Below are 26027 nucleotides of genomic sequence, written 5' to 3'. Positions count from 1 at the left end.
TTGAGAATATCCCAGCAGTTAAAATGTTTTGAACATGAAAATACTGCCAAATTTACTGGACAAGTCAATACTGAGTTTAAAAGCAACACACAAGATACATATCTGATTATATGAATAGTTTTTGCGTTTCATGATTTTTAAGAGCCATAAAGGAGGGTAGTACCTACATAATACATATACTAGCTGATTATAAAGTTATTAAAAATTCCAGAATGCTATGAGTAAGTTAAAAACGTAGGAGAAAGCTCGGCACGTTACACATCCAACCTTTGAGCGATTTTTCAATCGAAATCTCCAGCGCTTCCGTGGGCTACGTGTATACGTAGTTTCGGTTTCCAATTGGGTGAAAGAACACTAAGGACCTTAGTGATTGGCTAATGTTTGAGCAATTGCCGTGTGTCTTATTGGAGGACAGCACTAACATGAAACGGACGACATTTTGGCTCTATCATACAACTGAACAGTTGATCAATATATCGATATTGAACCAGAATGGGAAATAGAGCAGTCTTGTTTCCCCATTGGTAAATTGACCAAGTAATGTAGCGCCTAACCGTGGAATATATGCAAACACGTAGGTACTGAGGTAGGTTGATGCAATATTATTTTCAGATTCACTGCGCAGCTAATGGACTGTATAAACAACACATCAGTAGTAACTATGATCCAGTAATGCAAGGAAACAAACTTATAGTCTTTTTTGTTAAATGACTTCATAAGAATGGACGGGTGGAGTCGAATTGCCACAGCAGCCTCTGAGGATGAACGGTCTAGTTCCCAAGGCGAATACACAGTACGGAATGCGCCATTGAAAGACTCCGAGAAAAGCGAGGACGGGACGCGCATGGCTGTGGGAGCCACATCTGGAATCGGATTCTCTGGCTTTGATACCTTGAGCACCCTGAGACTACACCGGACCGGACAGTCAGCGGAGAGAAACCTTCGATACATACACTCATTATGGACGCCAGGTGCATTACTGCAGACAGAAGTGGGTGCTACGAGCAAGCCGGGGAAGATGTCCACCAAAGGAAGAAGGCTCGGAAGAATTAGGCGGAACTTGGGACCTATAGGAAAAGACATTTATGGTATGCTTTAAACTAAAACGTATACCTAATTGCAACGGTTTTTGCAGCTGTTGAACTGCAACACTTTTCAGTAACCAGTGATGTGAATCCAGACCTCAGTAGGCCTGTTCTTTATCAGCTTCCTTTTCCCCCCACTGCTTTCTTTTTAGCTGTGAAGAGGCTCAGAGAAGCAGCCAATGGAAACGACATTGACACTGGTAGGAAGTGCATGAATGCGTGTGTGTGTTTTTTATATATATATATATATATATATATATATATATATATATATATATATATATATATATATATATATATATATATTTTAATTGCCACATATTTGAACTTTGTTTCTTTAGTTCGTAGACTGCTGCAGGACGGCATTGACCCTTGTGCTGCAGATGACAAGGGAAGAACGGCATTACACTTCTCCTCATGTAATGGCAATGAGAGCATTGGTAAGGCTGACTGTCTGAGAGAGCAGCACTCGGAATGCCTTGGAATGACCAGGAGATTCTGGCATGTTCTCGTCACAGTATACTTTGCAATGTAGATGATTTTCTGTTGTGTCTTTAACAATCTAGTTCAGATGTTGTTGAGCTATGGTGCTGACCCAAACCAGAGAGATAGCCTTGGAAACACTCCATTGCATCTTGGTAAGGAAATCAATTAATAATAATGTCAGGTATTTAAAACTGTGCAGTCCCTATTCTTGAATCAGAATTACAGAATGCAATTCTACATTTCCCTAAAGTAAAAAAAAACAAACCAACTAGTGCAGTTAAGTATTTTTGAACTAATGTTGGTTTGAACTGCCTCCACAGCTGCCTGTACCAACCATGTGCCTGTCATCACTACCTTACTGAGAGGGGGTAAGACTTGAATAGAAGGGAAATTAATAAGAATTAAAGGTTATGCAGATGTCCACAATTCACTTAATGCTGCACCATGCATGCGCTCTACTGATCACATACAAGCACTCACATCTGAGCCAGTAATAATTTAGAGTGGTTTTTTAGGTGCCCGTGTAGATGCCTTGGATCGCGCAGGAAGGACCCCTCTACATCTTGCCCGCTCCAAGCTCAACATCTTACAGGAGGGAGAATCACGTAGTTTGGAAACCTTGCGAGGAGAAGTCACTCAGGTTACAGTGCTTGAAAGATTATTTCTCCAGCAATGTAGCAGCTGCCCTGTGCCCCACAGGCTTCCTGTTATTCACTCAACTAATTGTTTTGTGATTCAATTTAAATTGGTAGTACAATGAAACTCTTGCAATCTAGTGCTAGTGTGGATTTTAATGATAACATTATGCATAGTTTCAGAGTTGGGGACATTTTCACATTGTGCAGTATTTGGAGGTGGTTACTAAGCTTGTTATTATAGGCTTAAACAGGTAACGGAAAAGATGGTCAGCTTTTACATTAGAACAGCTGTAGTTTTTAAGTGTATCCATGGTTTAGCAGGCCCTAGTCACCCAATGGTGTGATGAAGCTGAAATTAATGTTCCATCCATCTCCCGTGAAGGCATATGAAGCAGAAAAAGCAAAATAGAAAGCTTTTAGATTGTTAGAATTATAACATATTCCTCTAAATGTGTTGTTAACACAGCACCTCCCTTTACCCTTTCTGAAACACCATATTTATGTAGATCATTCAAATGCTGCGGGAGTACCTGAATATCATGGGACAGAGGGAGGAGCGAGAGAAACTGGAGCATATTTCTACCCAACTACAACACACCTGTACTAAAGAACAGGTAATAACCACACGGGGAGCTTAAGAGTTTGCTGGTTTTCCTACAGCATGTGCTGTAGGCAACAACTATGGCACTTGTCTATCCAGTTTGCAGAGCCTGAGGGGAAACAATAGGAATGGATAGTAAAGTGAATGTCAGTAAATGAGTCTAGTGTCTTTAAAAATGCATTTATATGACTGTTATATAGCCACTCCTATTAGTCAGAACATTACTATTGAAAGCCATTGTACATATCTGTCCAAAATGTAGTGGTAGCACCTAAATGCTGAAATAGCTCTCAGGGCATTTCCTGAATTCCATGCTGTAGAGAGGCCTTGGTGTCCCTTGGGCCTATTGCATTTCCACTGTAGTTATGTTCAGATTTCTGCCCTCATTTTCTCTATTCCAGAGGTAACTGAGTTCAGCTCTTGCATTTAGAGGAATGGTTGAAGGTACACAGCTTGCTTGTCGGCTACTTTCAGCTGATTTTATGTAACTCTGTGCGTCTGCAATTCACAGGTGGATGAGGTGACTGATCTGCTGGCCAGTTTCACATCTCTAAGTATACAGATGCAAAATATGGGAGACAGGTAGAAAAAGATGGAATGTGGAATAGCAGAAGGCTTACAGGAAGCTGGAAGAGGGCTGCATAAAAATACAAATCCTGAGATATTTATTTATGTGTGACCATAATGCTGTATAATTTTAGTTAGTTGCTGTACAAGGAATATGACTAAATGAATTGATGAATTGCCTTCACTCATATGTTTACCCCTTTAATTTAAAAAAGAAAAAGGAAAATTATATATATATATATATATATATATATATATATATATATATATATATATATATATATATATATATATATATATATATGCCTTTCTGTTTTGCATGTAGATCTGTTGAAAGTCCTTATTGTTCACTGTACCCCATTTTTTCAAATGTATAAACTTGTACCACACTGACAATAAAAATGCCCAAATATTTGTTCAATCGATTCAGTTCGTTGTGTCTTTTATGACCTAACGTTGTACGTTTGTATATTGCAAATCATATATTAAATACCCGCATAGCAGTTAACTATATATTAGATTTTTCCGTAACCGCTTGTTTTCATGTCAAAATGTAGCGGATGGTATTCATTGTTGGGATATGATGGTTCGGTTGCTAGACCCTCCTCTCTGCTTCACGCTTTGTTGTTGACTGAAATCAAAGATGGCGTCTGGCGCCGTTTAAATTGAGGGATCGGTGAAGGTAATTTTATTATTTAATTCAAGATTAAGCAATTTTCTGTTCTGTTAAAAAAAGCTGCTTTCCGCACTGTATTCACAGTACTGTAGTAAGGAGGTGAAACGCACAGCAAAACGTTCATTTATTTAATTGTAACCCTGTTTCGGCCTTCATGAGCGGAAGCCACGGGTTGTCATCGCAGAACTAGCCGGCTACGTGTAGCACAGCCTCAGCTGTTTGAATCCCTTTACTTCAAACAAGGCAGAGTAGACCCCGATGGAGCGAAGGGGGTGTGTTTGTGTATCTTTTCGAAAGTAGGCGGGAAATATACACTCAATTAACTACGAACTTCAGTTCGCTCTTTAATTTCACGAGTAATTAGTTTCGTGTGATTGGATGCAAACCATGATGCTAGGCTGTATTGACAATGGGGTAAAATTGGTAACCGCAAAATGTATCTTTCATCCTCACAGTATCGCAGCTTTTCCGTCTCAGACCTCTCCATGTGTAGCAAGTTGTCACAGAAAAAAAATACACCCAGAATTGTATTTGAACGGTATTTGGTCTTCCTAACTCGCTAATTTAGGCTAAGATACTTTATCACTGTATACCGTACTTGGACGTGAAAGAAAAACTTTGACAATACTTCAAGTTGTCAACTTTTGGTCCAACCTAGCTAACGCTAGCTAGCTAACTTTCTGCTGGGAATGGATATTGTTAAAACGTATAACTGTCTAGCTACAAGTAGTTAAATATTTTATATGCCGTTATAAAATGGTTTGCTCTTTTGTTAGCTAACAGGTTAAGTTAACATTGTACATTATACTCTGTAATGACTGGATAATACCAGAGCCACCTTTCCTTAATACTTTTCGAGCTGAAATTTATTTATTTATTTATTTACCAAAGTGGCCACATAGGAATTTTTAAAACTTGACTTAAATTTTAAGATTTAACTGACGACTTTTTATTATGCAACAGGGTTACCAGTCAAAGACACTGATTGGTCAAACCCCAGTCGAGTGAACGGTGAGCATGGCATTTGAGGAGCTGAAGAAGAAAGGAGTGATGGGTGAGAATAGTCAGAATTCATTACTTTTGAATTGCACATGTGCTAAAGGCTGTGAAAATATGTAATGTCCCTTTTTAACTTCTAGAGATGCCAGGTTTGGAAGGTGAAGTTGGCCTAGTGGCTGGTCGTAGTCAGAGGGAGAAAAGACGTTCATATAAAGACTTGCTGAGGGAAGAGGAAGAAATTGCAGCGCAGGTGCTTAAAACCTCCAAGAAACGCTCCAAGGTAACAGCAGGGAGGTAGATATGGTAACAGTATACATCAAGTTGCACTGCTCTTATGCAGTTCCTTAGATGGTCATGTCAAGTTGTCTGCTAAGCAGGAGTAGATTAAGTAGTTTCTATGTATGTTATTGCTATGATGATGTTGCTTATAATCATAATGTAACACTACATGGTTGTTTACATTTGTGTATTATGCATAGTGTATTAACTACTATTATCTGCCTCCTGTTAAGCACCAACACAGTGACATAGTATTCATCACGTTGTTGGTAAATTGGAAAACATGCAACTTGATGTAACGTTACCTATATAGATATGGCATTTGGATTGAATGGGGTCTTCATGCGATCTTATTTTACTCCCCTTCATTCCAGGTGGCATCTGGTATTCTAAGTGTAGCTTCAGTGAATTTCTGGTAGAATGGTGGATTTTTTGCCATTAGATATCAATTTCATTCTTTTTTTTCTTCACCTAATCCTGATTTGTTTGCTAATAATTAGGAGTCAGAATTGTTTTTGATGGGGGGTGATTCACACAAGAAAAAGAAGAAGCACTCGAGTGATGACTGCTACTACAGAGGTAGGCTTGACAGAGAGGAGAGATTGTTTTCTCAATGATTCAAATTAAAAAATTGTCAGAGAGACAAAATTAATATGCATATTTGAAGAGAGAAACATTAATTCATTTGACCTATTTAGATAAAACCTTTTTTTTTCCACTGTATTATTTTTATAACAATTCTCTACAATTTTTATAGCAATTCTTAAGGCATAATGTATTGTTACCCTGATACTGCATTTCACAGAAAAGAGTGCAGAACAGTGGTGGAATATACTTTGTTCTTAGCCTAAACCTGTTTAGAATAGGAATCAATCATATTTTTAAACTGCAAAACATTTTTAATACCTGGTGAAAATTGCTTTATGTCTGCAGCAACATGGCACTCTACCATGCATAAGTAATAGTTTTAAAATATTAGCTAGTATTGTCACAGATGACAGTAGTTTTTTTTTTTAGCTTTTTGCATTCAAAATTTTCTCAGACCACCATGGCTCCGGTCCTCCTCCTCATAAGAAGAAACGCAAGTCTTCCGACCACTCTCCCTCGCTGTCATCTTCATCCTCCTCACAGCCAGCCCACTCTGCAGATACCGCTATGGGTCTCTTGCAGGCCATCACCTCTCCTATGGCCACGGGCTCTGAGCCAAGCCCCCACCTGCACAAAAAGCCCTCTTACCCCCCACACTCCTCGCACTCATCCTCCAAAGACCGCAAGCGGGAAGGCGGAAACAAAAGTGGTCACTCCTTCTCCCACTCCCGCCCACTGGCATCGTCCTTGTCCTCCAAGAAGCACTCTTCGTCCTCATCTTCTTCCTCCAAATCATCCCTGTTTCATGGTGGTGCAGGGAGGGGCGAACCGCTCACTCTCCGAGAGGCTGAGGGGCTGAAGATGAAGCTCATCCTCTCGCCCAAAGAGAAGAACGAGGGAGTGGGGCCTAATGAGGGCTTCTCCTTCCCACTGCACACTTCCTCCTCGGGACACCACTCCTCCTCTGGTGTGAAGAAAGGGGGGATGAAGAAGGAGAAGGACAGGGAGCGGACGACATCGTCCAAGCTGCCGAAGAAGAAGCAGCACAGTCGAGAGCCGCTGCCTGTGGTGGGGAAGGAAGTGGAAGTGGAGGGTGAGAGGAACCTCACCACCACAATGATTCTTAGCATAGCGTCAGGATTGGGATGCATGGAAACAGCTCTATTTATGTAGTGTTGTATACTAACGTTCCTGATTAACTACCAGTACATACTACTATCACTCAGTTGATTAACTCTGATAAGACACTTATGATATTGGCAAAGGGAAATATAGTTAATGATCGGGTCATGTGCAAAGATAATACTAAGTAAGGGTTGCTACCTTGGATAATTGCTTGTGGTTTATGTAATGGTTAATTATGCATTGGCATTTGTTTGTATTCTTATTACAAAACCTACCTGTTAGGGCACTATGGTGGGTCTTTAGGACTGGGAGGAGACAGTTCATCTTCAGGAGGGGAGCTGGAAGCAGGCGAGCTTGTCATTGATGACTCCTACACGCACATCTCCAAAAAAAAGAAAAAGAGTAAGAAGAGCAAAAAGAAAAAAGAAAAAGAGAAGGATAGGGACAAGGACAAAAGCTCGAAGGAGAAGAAGCACAGCAAAGGAGGAAGTGCCGGGAAGAAGGGGCACACAGGTGAGCATTTCCGGCATTCCAGGAGCTCAAACATTTTTCCCCATTATGAGATTTATTATAAAAAAAAAAAAACATTTTGGTTGTCGTTGTTGTTGTTGTTGTTTTCGGCAGGGGATACATCCAGAAGCCACTCCCATTCTCACAGCTCATCCAATCATAGCACTTCAGGAGTGATGTATGCCATGCCACCACCAATCTCCTCCCATCATCATCACAGCAGTGACCTGATGATTGAGAAGAAGAAAAAGAAAGAGGAGAAGGAGCGGGACAAGCATGACAAGGTAAAATGGAGACTTCTGAGCTTTATTCTGCCACTACTTCGGAGCACCATGTCCCAGTATCAACAGCATAGCACTTACCTTGCTCACATGAATCCACAGTGTTATGTTTGTGTAATATTAATGTGTGTCTGCTTGATTCATTTAGCCAAAGAAGAAGAATACAACAGCATACCAGGTGTTCTGCAAAGAATACAGGGTCAATATAAATGCTGAGCAGCCTGGCCTCGGTGGGTGCTGAGTGAAACGCGTGCAGTTCTTTCTCTCAGTACCACTCTTTATGGACAGTTTCTGACTTTATAAAATGACATGCTGCAGAATAAAGGGATGCAATCATGTTTTGGGTTGTTTGATGTAGTGAGTAGAAGCATCACATCAATACCAACATCTGTACATCATCTTTTACTTTGTCCTTTTGCTCTGTAGTATTTGGGGAACTGAGTAAGAAGCTTGCAGAGGTTTGGAAGCAGCTGCCTGAAAAAGACAAGCAGGTCAAAATCAGCTTAATCTACCTTGTTTCTACTGCATGGCGAAATTGAGTGGTGTTGATGTTTGTTCTTGTCAGTTGAATAATGCTTGCATGTGTCTGCAGGTCTGGAAGCAGAAAGCTCAGTATCTTCAACATAAGCAGAACAAAGCTGAGGCCTCTACAATCAGGCAGAAGAGCTCCTCATCAGAGAGCAAAAGCAAAGGTAGCAGCCATCACCTGCACACGTGGCTTCATTACTATGATTTCTTAATGAGGTCTTTTTTTTATTGGTCCTACATGCATAACAGTTTATCATTTGAAGCTAAACTGGATTAAAATGCAAGTCATCTTGGTATATAGTTAGTGTACCTTGTCTCCTGCAGCTGCGTGTCATGTGTTTCTTCTGCTCTGTTGATTTGCTCTGTGTCTCCTGGGTCGTGCCCCATGTCAGGCTCCAGTAAGGGCGTGGGCTTGGGGGCGGGGCTAACCTCTGCAGGACGCTCTTCTCTAGCCATGTCTCTCTCTCCGGCACGGGTGCCAGAGGTGGATCCCATTGATGCTGCTGCTCACCTACAGCTTCTGGGAGAGTCCCTCTCCCTCATTGGCCACCGGCTACAAGAGACCGAGGTTAGCATATGGAAAAATGATTTAAGCCAAATTACATAGAAAATGACTTATTATACTATTATTATACTATTCTATATTATGTTTATAGTCTGACCTATCTTTAAGGTTGGCATGTTATGGAAAGGGCAAGGGTTGTGGGTTTTCTTTCGAGGTGGGGAGGGGGGGGTTGATAGCAACACCATAGCACATAATGATATTGAGATTTGTGGGCATGTTACTTTTTGTGTCTAGTGATCACATGAACTTTCGTTTGTTTTGTTTTTTTAAGTTCTTACAACATTGGTCAACTAATAGAACAAATAAGAGAATAAAACTACACTACACAAAATCAAGACTGGCAATGAGCTCATGGAACAAATAACAGCAGCACATCTACACACTGTACATAAGGGTAATACACCAACCATATTAATATAACATGGAGAGCGCTTGCTCTACAGTGAACATAAAGATCTGTGTCTATATATCTGTACATTTATTGGTCTCTTTTTTTTGAAGGATGTAATCGAAGCAATGTCACAAAAGCTAGGAAGTCACACCACCAAACAAACTTCCATCCATAGAGGATAGTCTAGAATAAACTGGGCATGGTAAATAAGCCAGAAGCAGGTTCATAGTGTACAGTCAAGGGGTATCTATCCATGAGCAGAAGCCGCTGCCTGTGTGTGCTAATTTGGCCTCGCTCCTCCTCTATCTGTAGGGAATGGTGGCAGTGTCCGGCAGCCTCTCTGTCCTTTTAGACTCCATTTTATGTGCGCTTGGTCCACTGACCTGTCTCACTGCCCAGGTGCCCCAGCTCAACGGCTGTCCTCGCAGTGTCCTGGTAAGACGCTTAGAAAAGATTAACTTTTAGGGTATGTGCTAGTGAGCATGACATCTTTTGAAACACTTGCCTAAAGCATGCTTTTCCTTTTTTTTCAGTCAAACACCCTGGACAATATAGCTTACATAATGCCAGGACTATGAAGCCTCTATCTTGAGGCCAGATGGCACTGCCCCAGCTGTACTTCACCAGAAGCAGGCCTCCTTCACCACACAGGACTCGCTTTTAGTGGCATCAAACAAAAAGTCTGACAGAAGGGTGTTTTTTGTTTGTTTGTTTGGTTGTTTTTTTTTAGCCATGCCCAGTCAAATCTGGGTCAAAAACGACATTTATCGTCATAGACAGGTTTTTAAAGGCAATTTTAAAACATTAGATATTTTTTAATTGTACTTTTTTAAAAAGAAGGAATCAGGAATCCTATTTTGAAGAACACGACTGTGGGATCGCTGGGTTTTACAGTAACAATGTTTTGGTCTGTGCATGTGTGTATGTTTGTGTGAGTGTGTCTTGTATGAGAATTTGTTAGTATTCTTATTGAACTTACATACATTCATTACATCCAGAGCAATTTATTTTTATGCAAACGTGTACAGTTTCATGTCAGGGCCCAAGGCTGATTTTATTAATTTACCATTAAGTTAATATAAAGAAACAGCAGTTTAACTGCAGTAGTCATTTTATTGTCTCACGTAGAGTTTTGTATTTGTAAAAATTTAATATGATTTTAAATGTTATAATTTGTTTATAGTAAAGGTATGTATGAAATCATTTTTAAAGTGTCACCAAAACAGTTGAAATACCTACATTTATAAGCATATGTCTGTAATTCATTTTCATTAACACATTGGCCGAAACCGGCAAGAAATTGGTGTCTGGGTTCATTAGATGACAGGTGAACTGAGGAAGTCGTTTGTTTGCCAATGGAGTAGTTATGGATTACATATATATATATTTTTTATCGTTCGGGTTCAAACATTTGAATAAAAAAAATCGCATTGTTCACCTCGTTATTTCACTTGCATAGGTATTTCTAAAATGTCTACAGCGTCTCAACCCCACCCCGCTTGCATTTTGAATTTTGACGCATCAGTTAAGACACGTAAATAAACAACATTTATCTTTACAAGACGTCTAACTTAGCATAATACCTTTGGCCTAAACTAACAGTTAGTCCAGTACTTCAGAAAAACCCCGCCTTAAACCGGAATGTTTGAACAGGAAAAAAAAATGAGCGGAGTCAACATGGTTTAGCTATGTGTGACTTCCTGTGTCTGGTCCCAAAGCTTAGACTTAAAACAGTTTCTCATGGATGTGCATTAAGATACAAACCAGTGAACAGTTTGAGTGAGAGAGACGGCATGAGAGGGGAAAAAGACAGTACGCACTAAAAGTCATGTGTCTAGGAGACTTTCTCCTGTGCTTTTTTTTTTTTTTTTTTTTTTTTTTTTTTTGCTAGTACAGCACAGTAGTCGCAAGAGAACGAGGAAGTGCTGTGGAACAAAGCTCTAACACACTACAACACAAGGACACTAACGCAAATCTCTCGCTCAGAGGTAAGCTTTAAACTCTTTAAAGCATGTGTTGTTAGTCACTATTCAGTGTGGGGGTTTTTTGGGGGTTGTTTTTTAAGCTTTAATGGCATATTATGGCGCATCAAAATACACAACTAGGACTCAATATCTGAATATAGAACCTATCTATGTTATCTTATTTTATATCAACAGAAAGTAGAATATATGGGAAGGTCTTGTAACATTGAAGTACTGAAAGTCCAATATTCTAAATGTAGAGCTTGGTGTATATACAAATTATGTTGTGCTGAGTCATATGAGCAGAGCCCATCCTCCATTCCTCTGCCAATCCTCTCCTCTGTCTCCTCTCTTTCCCACACTGCTCACACACCCACCACACTGCAATAGTGGTTATAACCATGTATTATGCCGTAATAGAGGTACTTTATTAAGCTCTTAACTTGCATTTTGCAAATTGGATGTGCCTTGTGGTTTCACCTGCAGACCATGGAGGACACTACAGCACAGAGCAAAGCTCATGGGATGGAAGGGGAGATGGAGAAGAGCAGACTAAGTGATCCTGTGGAAGAAGGTAGAGGTTCATTTGTTCTGTTACCATTAGTGGTTTTACCCTCACTAATGCTTTCGCTGTCATATCTCATGCCAAGGGACAGTTTTGTGGGGGTTAGATAGAATTGCACCTGTAGAGTCGAAAGTACAATTACTGTTTTGTGCAAGTATTGATGTTTTGTGTACACCAAACAGGGCCTGGTGTCTTCTGAGTGTTGTTCCAATGAAGATCAGGGTACATATTATAAAACTTGGAAAGAAGTGCACCATTAAAGAGAGAGAGGAACTATTAAAACTAAGCTGTGTTACACAAAGGAAAATATGTACAAAGCACACCTGCATAAGCTTTTGTCAGGAGCTTTAAGACAACACCTTAGCTCAGGGCTAAAACCAGCCTGGCTTTAACAAATGCCATTGGATCAGTTTAGGCTGTTTTGTAATAAAGCATACATATTGGCCTGATATTTGACATTTGGCAATGTATTAGTTATCCTTAAACTGCTATTTGATAACGATATATTTGAAAAGGGACTATTATTTATCTTAATTATTTCAACAATATGGTGTGTCTCCGTTGTCAGTAGATGGTGCTGTTGCTCCATCATAGGGCGTGGAAGCGGCCAAGCCTTGAGACCCTCTTAAAGAAGCAAAGACTAAAAATTTAGTTTTCAGAGTCCTGCTGCCTATGAATAATTAAAATAAACAAAAGCAAATAAGACCACAAAACAGCTGTTGCCTTATGGATTTTTTAAAGTTTGGATCAAGATATTGGAAATGTTCAAATTTGTGTATGAAGATCTTCACAAAGAATGGAATAATACTCACTGCAAACTATAAAGAAAATTATCTGAAAACATATGGTTCAGTGTTGAATTGTTTGAAATATTACAATGTTTGGAAAAAAAATCCCCTTATACAACAGAATTTGCATAGTGTAAAATATATATTTAATCCTTTAAATATTTATTAAATAATTTAAAATTTAAATAGTTACAGCAAATTGCTTAAATGTTGCTGAAAATAATATATATTAATGAGGTTCTAAATTTAGATTATCATATGTGTTGAAATAAATGCATTAACCTATCTTGCATTTTTCAAAAGTTGCTTTAAAGCACCACTGACACCGGTTCAGAAATAGTCATCCATGAAAAATATGGGGGCTGTTTGTGTGTGTGTGTGTGTGTGTGTGTGTGTGTGTGTGTGTGTGTATATGTATGTATATAGAGGGTGACTTGAGGCTGGTGTTGCTGGGCTGGGCCGGCACAGGGAAGAGCAGTGTGGGTAATACCGTCCTCGGCTGCCCAGTGTTTGAAACCCGCTGTGACACCACCTCTGAGAAACCAGTTACCATGAAGTGTGAGAAGAAATGTGTGACCAGGGCAGGGAGACAGGTCAGAGGTCACATCTTCCTGACAATTCTGCCATTTTTTAAATCATAATTTACAAGAAATGCCACATTTTAAATTTTTTATTTTGTATGTATTATAATTGACCCTTTTGATAATTTTTGCTCAATATCAAGTTTAATTGATTCCTCAGTATCAACTTTGACTATTTGTTTCAGCTTGCTGTGGTGGACACTCCCGACTGGTTCTACTCAGAGTGCTCCCCAGAGGAAGTGCGGCGCCAGCTTGCTCACTGTGAATCCCTGTCTGCCCCGGGACCCCATGCATTCCTCCTGTGTGTCTCTGTGCATCAGTCAAACAAACTGGAGCTCCAAACTCTAGATGCCTTAGAGAAGGTATATGGCCGAGCAGCTATAAGCAAGCACACAATTATTCTCTTCACTCACACAGACAAGCTTCCAAAGGATCAAACCCTGGAGGACCACCTTAGTACAGAGCGCACAGACCTGCAGGAACTGGTGGAGAGGTGTGGGGACCGCTACCATGTGTTTGGGCTCGGAGCAGAAGGGGAGATCGGGGCAAAAGAGAGAGACAGTGTGGAGAAGCTGATGGAGAAGGTCGATGAGATGGTGAAAGAGAGTGGGGAGGAATTCTACACCTTACCTCCACTCTTCCGGATGGAGGGGAGAGCGAAGGAGAGATATGGAATTGAGGAGTGGGCAGAAAGGAGTGAAGAGGAAGATCTGTCCATTGTGAGGAGGAAAAGAGGTGCAGAGGAGGAAGACTCACTGACAGAGGAGGAAAGGATCGAGGAGGAAGCTGAGGGAAAAACAGAAGATCTGGAGGTAGAGGAGGACCTCAGTGAGTCTCCCCCCGCTCCCCCACCCCCGTTCTTGCACTGGATGTGGGATACCATTGTTTCTTGGGTGCTCTGGCTGCCCAGCCTGGTGAGGGGCAGCACTTTAATTGGTTCCTTTGTAGGGATGTTCATTGGGGGGATGTTTGGAGGCGCAATGGGGGCTACAGTGGGCTCTGTGGCCACTGAGGTAGGCAGACGTAAGAAAACCCAGAAAACAAAATCAAAATAACTTATATGCATTAGAACACTTTATGGAACATAAATTTAGCAAAGACCCAAATTCATACAAAGCTATGGGCTCAGGTGAGCAAATGGAACAATCTACATTAGTTTACTGTATGTTTTCAAGCTTGGTTCTTATACAATGAGTAGGTTTTTGAGCTAAAAAGAGTTACATTCACTTAATATAAAACTTATATAATGCCTGGGATAATCAAGCACTTACCAAAGTAGAAACTATTGTCAGTAATGATACAAAGTGAAATTGTTTGCAAGAAAAATTTGTTAACCGCACAGGTTTGAGCCTGTTCATTTATTTACACGACTTTGAAATGCCTGGTCAATGGTAGAAGGGTATTTTGTGGTGCTTATCTCTTGAAAAGAGAGAAGAGAAGAATATTATTGTTGGAACAGACCTAAAACATTTTACATGACAAATAATGGCTGGATTTAAAAGGTGTTTATAGGATAAACTGTTTCATAGGGTACAGTACACACACAACCCCAATGCTCATGTTTATGCTAACTCGTCATGCACTTCAACAGGAACACCAATTTAAATAACAGTGCTTTGAAATTTCTATCACAGTCATTTTTACTGCACGTACTGTAAATTTGTACAGGTTGTATTGTTTTTTTTTAAATAACTTCTATAAGCGTGTAACTAATTGCAGTTAACATTAGAATACAACACGCTGTGTGGAAGCTGTTCTATTGCTGCATTAGCGATCCCTGTCCCATGTTAAACATACAACACATGCTGTTTAAATAGCTTTTTGTTCTACAGTGAAGAACATCTGTATTCCACCGGTCTTTTGTCAACATCTTATTGCTTTGTAGTATATGATTTGTTTACAAATGGATTACAAAACACTTTTTGTTGCTGTATGAAAACATAAAAATAAAACTAAATAATTTAAGTAATCCACTAATAACTCATGAGAATCTTGCTGCTCATTTTGCTCATTATTAATTGATGAATTACTTGATTTTACACATTTCGTGAACAAAGTTTTTGTCTGAAGTGACTGAGGCTCAAAAAAAAAAGCAATGAAAAAATTATGCACAACAGAAATGGAAGGGATGAATTCATCCCAATGAACTAAAAGACATGTAATGGTTTTAAGGTCATGAGCTATAGAAACACTAGTAGTGGGTCTAATTTTCAGGCTTTATTTGTGGGAGCGTGAGATAGATGTGAGGGTAAGTTCAGAGAGGGTGTCTGGGGCCATTAGCGAAAGCCATCAGGCAGAGATGTGGAATTATAGCTCTCCTCTAACAGCATGCCTGCTTTGTACACTCGGTCACTTATTCCCTTTGCTCTTACACTCCCTTGTTTGTCGGGGCAGGTTATGGTTTTGATATTGATGTAAGTGATAGTCTGCTAAAGCCATCAGTCAAAAAAAAAATCTTTGTATTCTAGCCTTCTCTACAGCAAGGCGTTTCCATACGTGGGTGGTCCACCCAGGGAGAGAGACGAGAAAGAAGTTGCTCTCATGTTTCTAAGGGGAAAGAGTGAAAGGGTGAGGTGGAGAGAGAAAGCGAGAGAGCTTGAGAGGCAACTTGCTCTTGAATACACATCTGTCTTCCAGATGTGGTCTCAGCAGTTGTTGGAAACAAAAAGAAAGTTTAAAAAATAATGGAAAATTGGTGCAAAACATATTTATTGTCTGGGATTACGGAAGGAGAACAATACAGATTAACAATCAGTGTGCAAGGTTGTACCGTAGCCTATGCGTGTTCCCTTAGATTTATTTTTTTTTAAAGAAGGGAAATACAGGAATGATGTAGTGTGGTCCCCTGCAAGCTTGGATTTGTGGATAGCATGTTTAAAAAGGAACACCTGTCCAAATATTATTCTGTCCTATTGGACATACGTCTGGCAGAGGACAGGGAAAGAGAGACGACAGAATGAAGGAGAGACATTGGTTAGGAGCGGGAGAAGTAATGGAAAGAGTGGAAAGGAGGAGATGGTGAATTAATATGAGAAAAAACTGAGAGAGACGGACAAAGGAAATAGATAAAACAAACACCCCGCAACAGGACTCGGTGTGTGTGTTCGCCCCTCAGCACAAACAAGTAAAAATATACAACTGCAACATATGTAGAGGCGCTAAGGGTTACCTCCCTCAGGGCACATGCACATCGGTCCTCGAGAACCGAATTGATTTGTGCTCGTGTGCACTATGCCGGCCAAAATCGTAGTAGCTCGCGTAATCACCAGTGACCCATTATTAACGCAGACACAAGAAGTTATGTCGCTTCACCATACAGCTGAAATGTTGCGAGGGCCTTGCGGTCCTATCACTGGAGAGGAGCAGTCGACTGCGGGTGCCGCAATATTTCTATGTTATCATCACGCCCCGTGGGCTGGAAAAGGCCAAAAACCAAAAGGAAATAAACAGGATGACACACTTTTTCCCCGAAGCGCATACAGCGGTCAGGTTCAGCTGCAAGAACACACTCTATACACCACGTTGGAAATGCTAATGAAGAATACTGAGTAGTTATTTAGTCAGAAAAATAGGAAATTGAAAGCTAATAAATCGCATAGACCTAGTTAGGCTATATTATCATATAATGGATTGAACCTAGGCTTTTGAAGAAATGGTTGTGTTTGACCATTGCAGTCTGCACTCGGCAGACATGCCGCCCCCATATAGAAAATTATTTTATGTCATATTTGTTGGTCGCCGAATTATGTATTAAAAAGTACCATGCGAATATTTTATTCACGTGGCATAAATCTGACAGTTGCTTGACCGCGTGGTTACATGCACTCAGGCCAAAACATACCGCTGGTGATTCACTACAAACCGTGTTATTCTTCTAAAATACTATGGTGTCCAGTGGCCAGTCCGAGTGGACTCCACCCGGCTGGACTCCTCTCATCTTTTCCCCATTAGTGCTATATTAATGTTCCTCACTGTAGCGTGTGGATGTGGCTGTCTGCAGTTGTTTACAGTGAAAGCCTCTGCTTAACGTCCATGTTCTGTCCTCGTGTGTGGCTTTCAAGCAGCGAATAAGCACGGATCAAACTTAAGGCCAAATTAATAATAAATCATAACCCACACCCAAAAGGAGATTCAATCCGTAACGCTGAAGGCCCATTTGTATACGCAAACACGGTTCGAGCCCGTTCACATTTATGGGAATCTGGCAAAATGTCACTTTGTAAAATGGCTGTTTATTTATTGCTTTTCTGTCCGTGACTAATGACAAACACATGAGAAGTAGGTTACATATTGAGAAAAAAAATGCTCTTGATTTTTTTTTAGAGATTTGCCTTCTAACCGAAGTACAGTCAGACTTGGTAATCGGTGGCAATCAAGTTTTTGTTTGCCCCCATAGCAAAATAAACGGAAAATAATAATAGCAGTCTGAAGGAATAAGCTACTAGCACACCATGAACCATGCCCGGTTGTTTTAAAATAAAGAAAAATGGCAGAGTGCGTGCAGTTTCACCTGGAATAACAAACACAAGTTTAAGACTACCATGGGATACAAAGCAAAAGCTTCAAAGTTAGAAAGGCATCACAAAAATGCCCTGACACTACTACTTCTATAAGGTCTGGGCCAAAGATAATAGGTGAAGAAATACAGCGTTCTCCAAATGAAAACCACAACCTACACAACAACATTTTACAGGCTCTCACTTGTCACTAGGTTTGCGATACAATGATTCATGGCACAGCATGGACTGTGTGCAGAATTAGCTGCACTGGCAGTTAGAATCTTATTGGCAGACAGGGAAATGACCAGGGAAATATGCATCTAGCCAATCACACTAGTTCTACAAGCTATTCACATCAGTTGAACTTGCGTTGTGCCAAATGCGCGGTAGAAACCTGAGCAGAGAGGCTTAGGCTGTCTTGCGAGCGTACCCACGTGTACACACAGGCCCGCGACCTCGTGAACAAATACTGGGGAGTTTGGTACCGATGAAAACGAATGCATTAAAGCCCTGCCTCACGGAAGACTAGATAACTATTAATGGACAAGAGGCAAATACATATAATGAGCCGCCCTCCAACACACAGTAGAGCAGCTCAAAAGGCGCGGTGCACGTGAAAGCGAGTGAGAAAATGTCTTCGAGTTTTAAAGAGCATTGCGGTTTTACCACACACACACACCTCCCATGAATGTGGCCTTGAGAGATTTCAAAAATAGACTAATGTGAAGACTAAAAGCTTTTCCCCTAAATCACTACATACCGGGGACTTAGCCTAGCTCCAAGCAAAGCTCTGCCTGATTAATCGTGCTGACCTCACTAATTGACAAGTGCCACTGGTGCGGCGAAACTCGTTTGAAGTTGAGGAGGTGGGGAACGCGGGCCATGTTTGAACATACGGCAGAGACACCCCCGCTCTTTGTAACGGACCCCGTCTTGCGGTGTGAGCGTAGCTAAGGGTCAGGCCAAAGCAAGCACACTGTTCCTCCCGTTAACCCGCACTGGGAATGGGCTCTGGAACTAGCCACGAGCTGAGCTAATGCAGGGTGGTTCTGGTGGGGGGAACTCTCCATTTCCTCATGCCCAGCACGGCAGATCGGACCTTAATCTTACCCACAACCACATTAGTGGGAGACGAAGGGGAGAGGTGACGGATCATATGTCGCGACGTCCGATGTCAGCTCAGTCAACGTGCAGGCGTGCGGTTTATGGCTCGGATCATTTGAGTCATATGAAATTGGTTGATCAGAAGCCCGGAGCGAGGAAGACAATGGAATGACCACAGGAAGGACTGCTTTGAGACCTAATGGATATGTTCAAAGTAGAGACCCACATTATGGCTAAATCGAGCAGACGGCAGGACATTTTGTCCCACACCGGTGGCCAAGTATTAATAAGTTATCAAAATGAGCAGTTAAGCTATAACCAAAGGCTGAGACAAAAAACAGCAGTCGTTCAAAAAGACACCCCGGATCGGCTTGACGGCTTATTGTTGGTTCTCTCGTCAAGTTGCTTCAAAAGGGAGCAAATGCAAAACATGCACGTGTGGGGCCTTGAGCTGACGAGGGCTGTGAAGAGAAGGGACACTGTGCAGTGCCGCAGCAAAGCGCTCGGCGGCAGTCCCACTCGAATCACGTTACGCTAGGACACGGTCCACCTCTGGCGTGGAAGAAATAGAGCCCACGAGCACCCAACGGCCCCCAAAAATGAGAGCCAGAGAGGCAGAAAGACCTTCGGCGTCAGCTTGAGAGAAAAGGCAGTGTTGGGTTCCAAAAGCCAGGCCTCTGATTTGCAGTGTGGTCCCTTTGAAAGGAAGCGTTCTGCATGAGTGGGAGTGAGAGTGAAATAAAACCATGGAGTAGTAATGACAGCTATTGCATTAAAAAAGCAAGGGTGGAAATCTCCAGGGACTGTTTTGTTTAAGGGTGGGAGGATTTACAAACACATTCTGCAAATATTGTTCCTTATTTGTGAAAGAAGTCTCCATCCCAACTAACTAAAAGTGCCAACAAGATATTAGTGGAGTTTTTCACATCAGTGAATGAGAAATATGAGGGCTTTCCTATCTTCAATATCTAAGAAGTAACAGATTGCAGAAATAATCACCAGTAATCAGTCTTTTTAAACTACATTAGAGGAATCATTTTGTGTTTGTTCTTTATTTAGGTTTGAATTTGATCTATGAATAAAAACTGACTGAAGAATCTATAATTTCATTTAAAACATTGGGACTTCATTTTCTATCACTTACAGATGAATAACTAGGCTTATAAAGATAAAAAGATGCTAATGTTAAAACCTGTGTACAGTATGAAAGGATCATTACCTACTATTTTACACAGGCATTATACAGATGTCCTTGGTTTTGTGTTGTGGTCCCTGGCCATCAGGATGGGACAGAGAGAAGTGTGTGCATTTGCATGCGCGTGCCTTTGGGTGAGACAAATCGAGGAAGAAGCAGACATACTGTGGCCACTTTGAAGTGCTTTGAGTCAGGCGCTTAGAATAGATGTATGGTGGAAAAAAAACAAAACAAATCGAAGAGGACAAATGTCTATATGGAAACCACAGGGAAGCTGCATGTGTCACTCTGCGTGTCTCCCCAGACTCAAACTCATTCATGTGTGCAGACTATCAAGCTGTCCATCAAGACATCTGATGGAATTGGAAAAGATAGTGACAAAAGTGAAGCTTCCCAAACTTCCCAAGTGACATGGCCTTCCTTAGGGAAGACAAAACACCCTCCACCACATCTGAACCTCTGTAATAATTCTTCTTATTTCAAAAAAGAAGGACAAAAAAAAAGATTATAATAGCGAATAGTGAGAATGTAGCATTTGTGTGATTGAACCTCTGTGCCCAATATGCTCTCCATATGTCTGACTTCTACCGCTGTCTTTCAACCCGGCTTGTGTTTTTGTTTTTCATGGAATTTGGTTTTTCTCCACTCATCTATTTATCTGGCCTTTTTTCCCTCCTGGGATTTATACAGGCATTCTTGGATTAAAAAGAGACCTTGGATGATGATGACAGCACATCACTTTGCAGTGATTCTACACTTCATTTTATCAATAGGCTGCATAACCCAGCAAAGAGGAAGGAATTCAATAAGTCTACAGTGGGAAGAGTCCAACTACAGCTGGGACATAGTGTGATGCCAGTATCTGCTCAGTATCTCCAGTCACTAACAGACAATAATCAAAGTCCCAAAGTCCTGCACCAAACAAGCTGCAATACAATATAGCTCTGACTAGCTGCATCCATGGAATTCTTACCATTATTAGGACTAATACCTTAATGGAAGACTTGACTACCACACATCATCTGAGGTACAGCAAGAATTTTAGTACCATATCCATCTGTCTCTATGTAAACATGAACAGAGATCTGATGATACACTTTCATTCTTTCACACTGACTGAGGGATTTGTGTTTGTATGTGTGACATACAGGGTGGTCCTTCTATGAACGATTACATGGGACTGTCACGGCAGCACAGTCCCTGACACACGCAGACCACCCTGCTGCATGTGTGGCATTAGAGGCGTTAACAAAGACAGCATTGACAGTGACCCTCACTCGCCTTCCTACATGTCTGAAGCCTCAGAGCCCTCTGCATGTGTTCCACACACACACACACTCCCACACCTATTACTAACTCACTTACACACACACCTCACTGCAGAGAAAGACATATACTTACGCATGCACGCACACGCACACACACACACAAGCACACACACACACACACACACACACACACACACACACACACACACACACACACACACACACACACACACACACACACACACACACAGAGCCTCCTTCTAGTCTTCCACCTCCCACATCTATGCTCAGTGGAATGTGTCTCAGGTGCAAGGGGTGTCCTGGTTCAAATTAGCAGTGTATAAATTAGCATGGCTTCCCCCCTCTTCTATCTAAACATTCGCTGTCTCCCATTCCATGCTGCCTAAACCCCCTTTTCCTGACTTTCCCCACCAGCGACCCCTCCACACCTCTTTCTGTAGCAGATCCCCCTGATCTTACTCCTCTCTTCAGAACATAAATTTGGGCACTTTATGGCTCAATGTCTACACTTACTACCACGTGCTCCATGGATCTCCTACTGCGTTGCTGCTCCAGCATCATACCTTTTGCGGCAACAGCAACACAAACTATTCAACATTTACACAGCGCCTTTCTGTTTAATGCTAAGAAATAACACACATTTGTTTGACACATTTAACAAATTGCCTAAATGTCTTTGTGTCATCACTTGCTTTCTTGTTATATGCTCCTGTTTATCTGATTTGCCTGAGTTTTTCCTTATCAGAAGAAAATCTAGCTCATTTTAGCCAAGTGGGACCAGAGGTTATACCAATTAAGGCACACATCTGTTCAAATAAATCTTCTGTAGTGCTTTCAGGTGTAACAAAATTGAGGTTCTAACACTTTTTCCACATTCCCTGTGTTGGCACCTGTCATCCTCGTGTGACTGTGTCTCAGTTCATTCTATGAGTACGAGACCCAGTCTTACCTGAGAGCAAGGGGAGGAGAGTTTATGGAGCATGACCTCTCGGAACGGCATACATTCCCAGGGATCACTACGTTCACTACTCCCAAGGTGTTCCCACATGCACAGGTCTATATTTTCCTTTCGCTGCAGTGCTCACATTTTTACAGCGTGTGAGAACCCTTTGTGCCCTCAGAGCAGCCGCTTTACGAGCGGCAGCTCGTCCTAAGACATGCTGACAAAACACAAACCTAGCTGCTTTACAGGACTCCTGGGGCCATGCCGTGGGCAGAACCTGCCTTAAATAAGGAGAGAAGTACGGTTCAGGTGGAGGCTGTACCTTCCCAAGTGTCACTGAGAGAATGCGCAGGGGGCAGGAGTGAATAGGAATAAGTAAATTAGCCAAGAGAGGTGAGCTATGAAGGAAGTGGTTACTCTGTGATCTACAGACTCTTGGCAGGAAGGGTAAATGTTGCCATTCCTTAGAGAGTATGGTGACATTTTAACCTTGTTAGAATTTTCAGAAGTTCATGGGGTTCCAGAGACTGCCATTTGAAACATCCATGCCATGGGCTTGTAAATATGGTGTAATGAAACTTGAACATTATTTTAGCAGCTATATTAGCACTGCACTAGAACACTGTAAATGTTATAGTATACTCATTTTTTAAACTGCTTCATGTTTCAAACCAATGAAAAGCATGGCGTAACTTTATATGTGTGCTGAAAAACTAGCTACTGAAATTTGCTTTGACCACATGGACTGGTCAGGATCAAAAGTGCTCAGGCATAAATAATCAAAAGACCAAGACCAAGGTAATGCAAGTCTATTTCAAGACCATATCTAACAACAAGGCCATGCTCACATGAAACTGCTATGTAAATAGGAAAAGGCTACATCAAGTAGTCTGTTGACTAAAGAACAGTTTGAAGACTATTAAGACCTGTTGCCAGTCTTGGAGCTCCAGCACATGTGAACCTAACCTGGTTTAAAATAGCATTTCACAAATGTGATGTCTTGCACTGAACACTTAACACACATATTTGGCCATGCCCTGGTGCCCACTCCTCAACGTGACCTTTGGCCCTCTCAGATGCCCTAGATAATCAGATAAGAGGTGAGCTTTCACCTTTGTGCGGCTCTTTGCAGCTGGGTAAGGTACAGAGCCTGTGTCACGGCCAACAAGAGCAGCCCTTGGCTCCCACCGCTTTCATGTGCTCGCGTGGAATGCTCGTCCCCATCCGTCTCAATCAGGGAAGAACAACACTTGGCCTGATTTGGTGTGTGATATCGCCCAGCCCACGCAACACCTGCAAGGTCCTCCAGGGGACCCATCCATCACCAGAGCTTTGGAGTGAACCATGGGCCACCCCTACTTAGTGCAACGGCAGCGTGTCTGTGAAAAGACTGGCTAAAGTGGTGTCATTGTTTGTGCTGTAGGTTTATTAGAGGGCTACTTTGGCCCAGGGGTCTGAATTTGATAGTGCTTCAGCTATCCTGCTTTCCTGCAGCAGATGTCGGAAGGGCTACATGTGCAACAAAAGAACTCCTTATCGCTTTGGCAGATTACTTATTCTTGTGCTTCAGGGATTGTGCAATTAATAAATTGGCTGTAGTTGTAATCTCCTAATTTATGGCTTGGTAGTATTATTTGCAAATCACTGCGATTTGAATTCCTCATAAGGTCCAAATGTGCTTGGAGACCACACCAGTTGAAGTGGGCACAGAGAACATCGTGCTCTATGATGGTGTTCCCATTTCAGATTGCAAGTGCATCGTGTCATTCAGCAAAATGGATTATTAAGGCTCAAATGCTCTGCTACATTTGGCTATATAAGCAGCACACCCACTGTCATTAGTTACTGGCATACAACAACTGCTCGAATGTTTCTGAGCTCCACAGCAGACACCCTTCCAGCTTAGTGGCACAAATTTCAACACAGTGTCTTTCCCTGTGTTCACATCGTCTAAAGCTCTTCCAGACTTCTGACAAGGCCTCATTTTATTTATTGACTTTATTTCACTCCGAGGGCAGCTTTTACATTGCCCTTGGGTGATGCGGAGTTAATGTATAACTGCAAGCACCCCCCCCCCACCTAACTCCCCTGAGCCCACCGAGCCCCTCCCAATCCTTAAACCTTCTTTAAGTGTTTAAACACCCGAGGTATTGACGCAACCTTGTGGAAGTGAAAAACCATGCAGGAATTAGAGACACACGAAACACTTTAGCACTCTCGTGAGGAAAGGAAAGGAATGAGTGTGAGAGAGAGAGAGAGAGAGAAAGAGAGAAGATAAGAAAGAGATAAACAGAGATGCATGGGAAGGAACAAGAGATGTGGACAGAGAGAAAAAAACGAGCAGCAGATATGAATAACATGCCAGTATAAAAATAGACAGAGAAAAGAATAATAGATAATAGATAATGATACTAAGAAGGAAGGAGAGATTCTTTTAGAAAGAGCTGCACTCACACACCAAGTTATAGACCAAACTTCTCCTGCAATCTATCCTCTATCTACCACAACAGCAAATCTAGAAACCTTTCCATAGCAGAATCTGATCAAATTCCAAATACCACCATGATTCATATATATTCTTTTAACTCTATTGGACACCAAAATAATGGCCAATATTACCAGGACTTGGAGCTTTTAGGGAGCCATATATAAGAGTTACAAGGATTTCATCGTGTTCAACAAGAATTTCATCATCTCTACTGAGATGAACACAGGCTTACGCTTTCCTGTTGAATGCACGTGCCTCCTCTCCTTAATTGTGTTTGCCCTGTAGATGTATGACAGTGATTGGATTTTGTCTCTCTTGCTGCTAAAGCTTGTGCTGCATGTCTGTAAAAAACAACTTCCCCACAGCAGCTTTTTTAAATTTGAGGCTTACAACGGTCTGCCAAAAGCCGCAAATTACCCCCCTCTAGCAACAGTGAATTAGGAACAATTTTCTGTTTGCTATAAAAAAAAAGTAAAGAGAAAGGCGAGGGGAAAAATATAGCTTACACCAGGGACCACCAAGGGAGGCAGCGGCGACAGATGAAGTGCATGTTCGCCTGCCGTGAGTTCGGGAGGCAGGGCACTGTTGCAGTCTTGCTGATCCATACACTGATCAATGCAGTTTCAGGATGCTTTAATGTGTGTGGTACAGTGCAAAGCAGCTACTCAGTCTGAGGGCACAGGCTTTTCACTGTTTAGGCTCTGGTGAATGGCTATATAAAGCCCCCCAGGCCTCTGATAGGCCCACCACATAGAGAGTGAGAACAAGCCTGGCATATTAATCTCACAGCTGAATGGGTGGCAGGCATTTTTAAGGAAGATTTTAAAGTTGTGATTGAACAGGGTAGAATGGGTTTTACAGAAAAATTGTGCCAGCACACTTTGAGGTTGGGCTATTGGATTAAGCACCAGACAAGGATAAATAGGAGGGTTTTTTTGTGCCTGATGCAAAACGTGAGGGTTGGCAGGCAGCCATGATCTATCTGGTCCAGCTCGTGAACTGCCACTGGGATTTTTTCCAGTGCTCTTTAAAAACCCAGGTCCAGGTCTATCCACCACTGCTGACATTACAGAGAGGAGATGAAAAAGCTTGGGGTTATTAGACACATTAACAAAAGAATGATCCCCTATATTAGGACATTGCTTCTGTTGCCCTTTCCAATCCCCATTCTGTTACTATGGCAATGGCCAGTGTAGTGCTCTGACTTGCACTGAGATCTGTTAGAAGTAACCAGCCTGGGCTTACCATAGTCAAGTCTATGAACTGGAACCTTTTAAGAAACACTATAGCTC

At 41.6% G+C, this 26027-nt stretch overlaps 3 protein-coding genes across 6 annotated transcripts; all 3 read left to right on the top strand.

Moving 5' to 3' along the window:
- The first annotated feature begins 413 nt into the window (after positions 1–413).
- ankrd54 (ankyrin repeat domain 54) lies at positions 414–3577 on the top strand. 2 transcript variants are annotated; one of them, XM_035527583.1, is made up of 9 exons: positions 414–586; positions 721–1088; positions 1238–1285; positions 1427–1525; positions 1652–1723; positions 1892–1939; positions 2087–2211; positions 2716–2823; positions 3322–3577. In XM_035527583.1, exons 2-9 carry the CDS (start codon positions 722–724, stop codon positions 3394–3396), a joined length of 942 nt encoding a protein of 313 aa, XP_035383476.1. In that variant the 5' UTR covers positions 414–586; position 721; the 3' UTR covers positions 3397–3577. The 2 variants fall into 2 exon arrangements, with proteins under 2 accessions (XP_035383476.1, XP_035383467.1); XM_035527574.1 differs by having other exon boundaries at positions 414–1088.
- A 423-nt stretch (positions 3578–4000) lies between these two features.
- On the top strand, positions 4001–10754 carry hmgxb4a (HMG box domain containing 4a). 3 transcript variants are annotated; one of them, XM_027003415.2, is made up of 13 exons: positions 4001–4059; positions 5017–5107; positions 5193–5302; positions 5832–5910; positions 6374–7012; positions 7327–7557; positions 7669–7838; positions 7984–8065; positions 8262–8326; positions 8428–8527; positions 8756–8931; positions 9632–9754; positions 9853–10754. In XM_027003415.2, the coding sequence occupies exons 2-13, from the start codon at positions 5071–5073 to the stop codon at positions 9895–9897; spliced, it is 1857 nt and encodes a 618-aa protein (XP_026859216.2). In that variant the 5' UTR covers positions 4001–4059; positions 5017–5070; the 3' UTR covers positions 9898–10754. The 3 variants fall into 3 exon arrangements, with proteins under 3 accessions (XP_026859216.2, XP_026859215.2, XP_026859218.2); XM_027003414.2 differs by having other exon boundaries at positions 5193–5332; XM_027003417.2 differs by lacking the exons at positions 9632–9754; positions 9853–10754 and adding an exon at positions 9200–9547 and having other exon boundaries at positions 5193–5332.
- A 277-nt stretch (positions 10755–11031) lies between these two features.
- Positions 11032–15201, top strand: si:dkeyp-69e1.8 (uncharacterized protein LOC100001340 homolog). The gene is made up of 4 exons (XM_027003335.2): positions 11032–11307; positions 11770–11857; positions 13063–13229; positions 13403–15201. The coding sequence occupies exons 2-4, from the start codon at positions 11773–11775 to the stop codon at positions 14270–14272; spliced, it is 1122 nt and encodes a 373-aa protein (XP_026859136.2). The 5' UTR covers positions 11032–11307; positions 11770–11772; the 3' UTR covers positions 14273–15201.
- Positions 15202–26027: the final 10826 nt, after the last annotated feature.

This window comes from Electrophorus electricus, chromosome 1 (assembly GCF_013358815.1).
Source record: "Electrophorus electricus isolate fEleEle1 chromosome 1, fEleEle1.pri, whole genome shotgun sequence".
NCBI lineage: Eukaryota > Metazoa > Chordata > Actinopteri > Gymnotiformes > Gymnotidae > Electrophorus > Electrophorus electricus.
The sequence above is the reverse complement of the archived record's forward strand: the minus strand, read 5'-3'. Positions and strand labels throughout refer to the sequence as shown.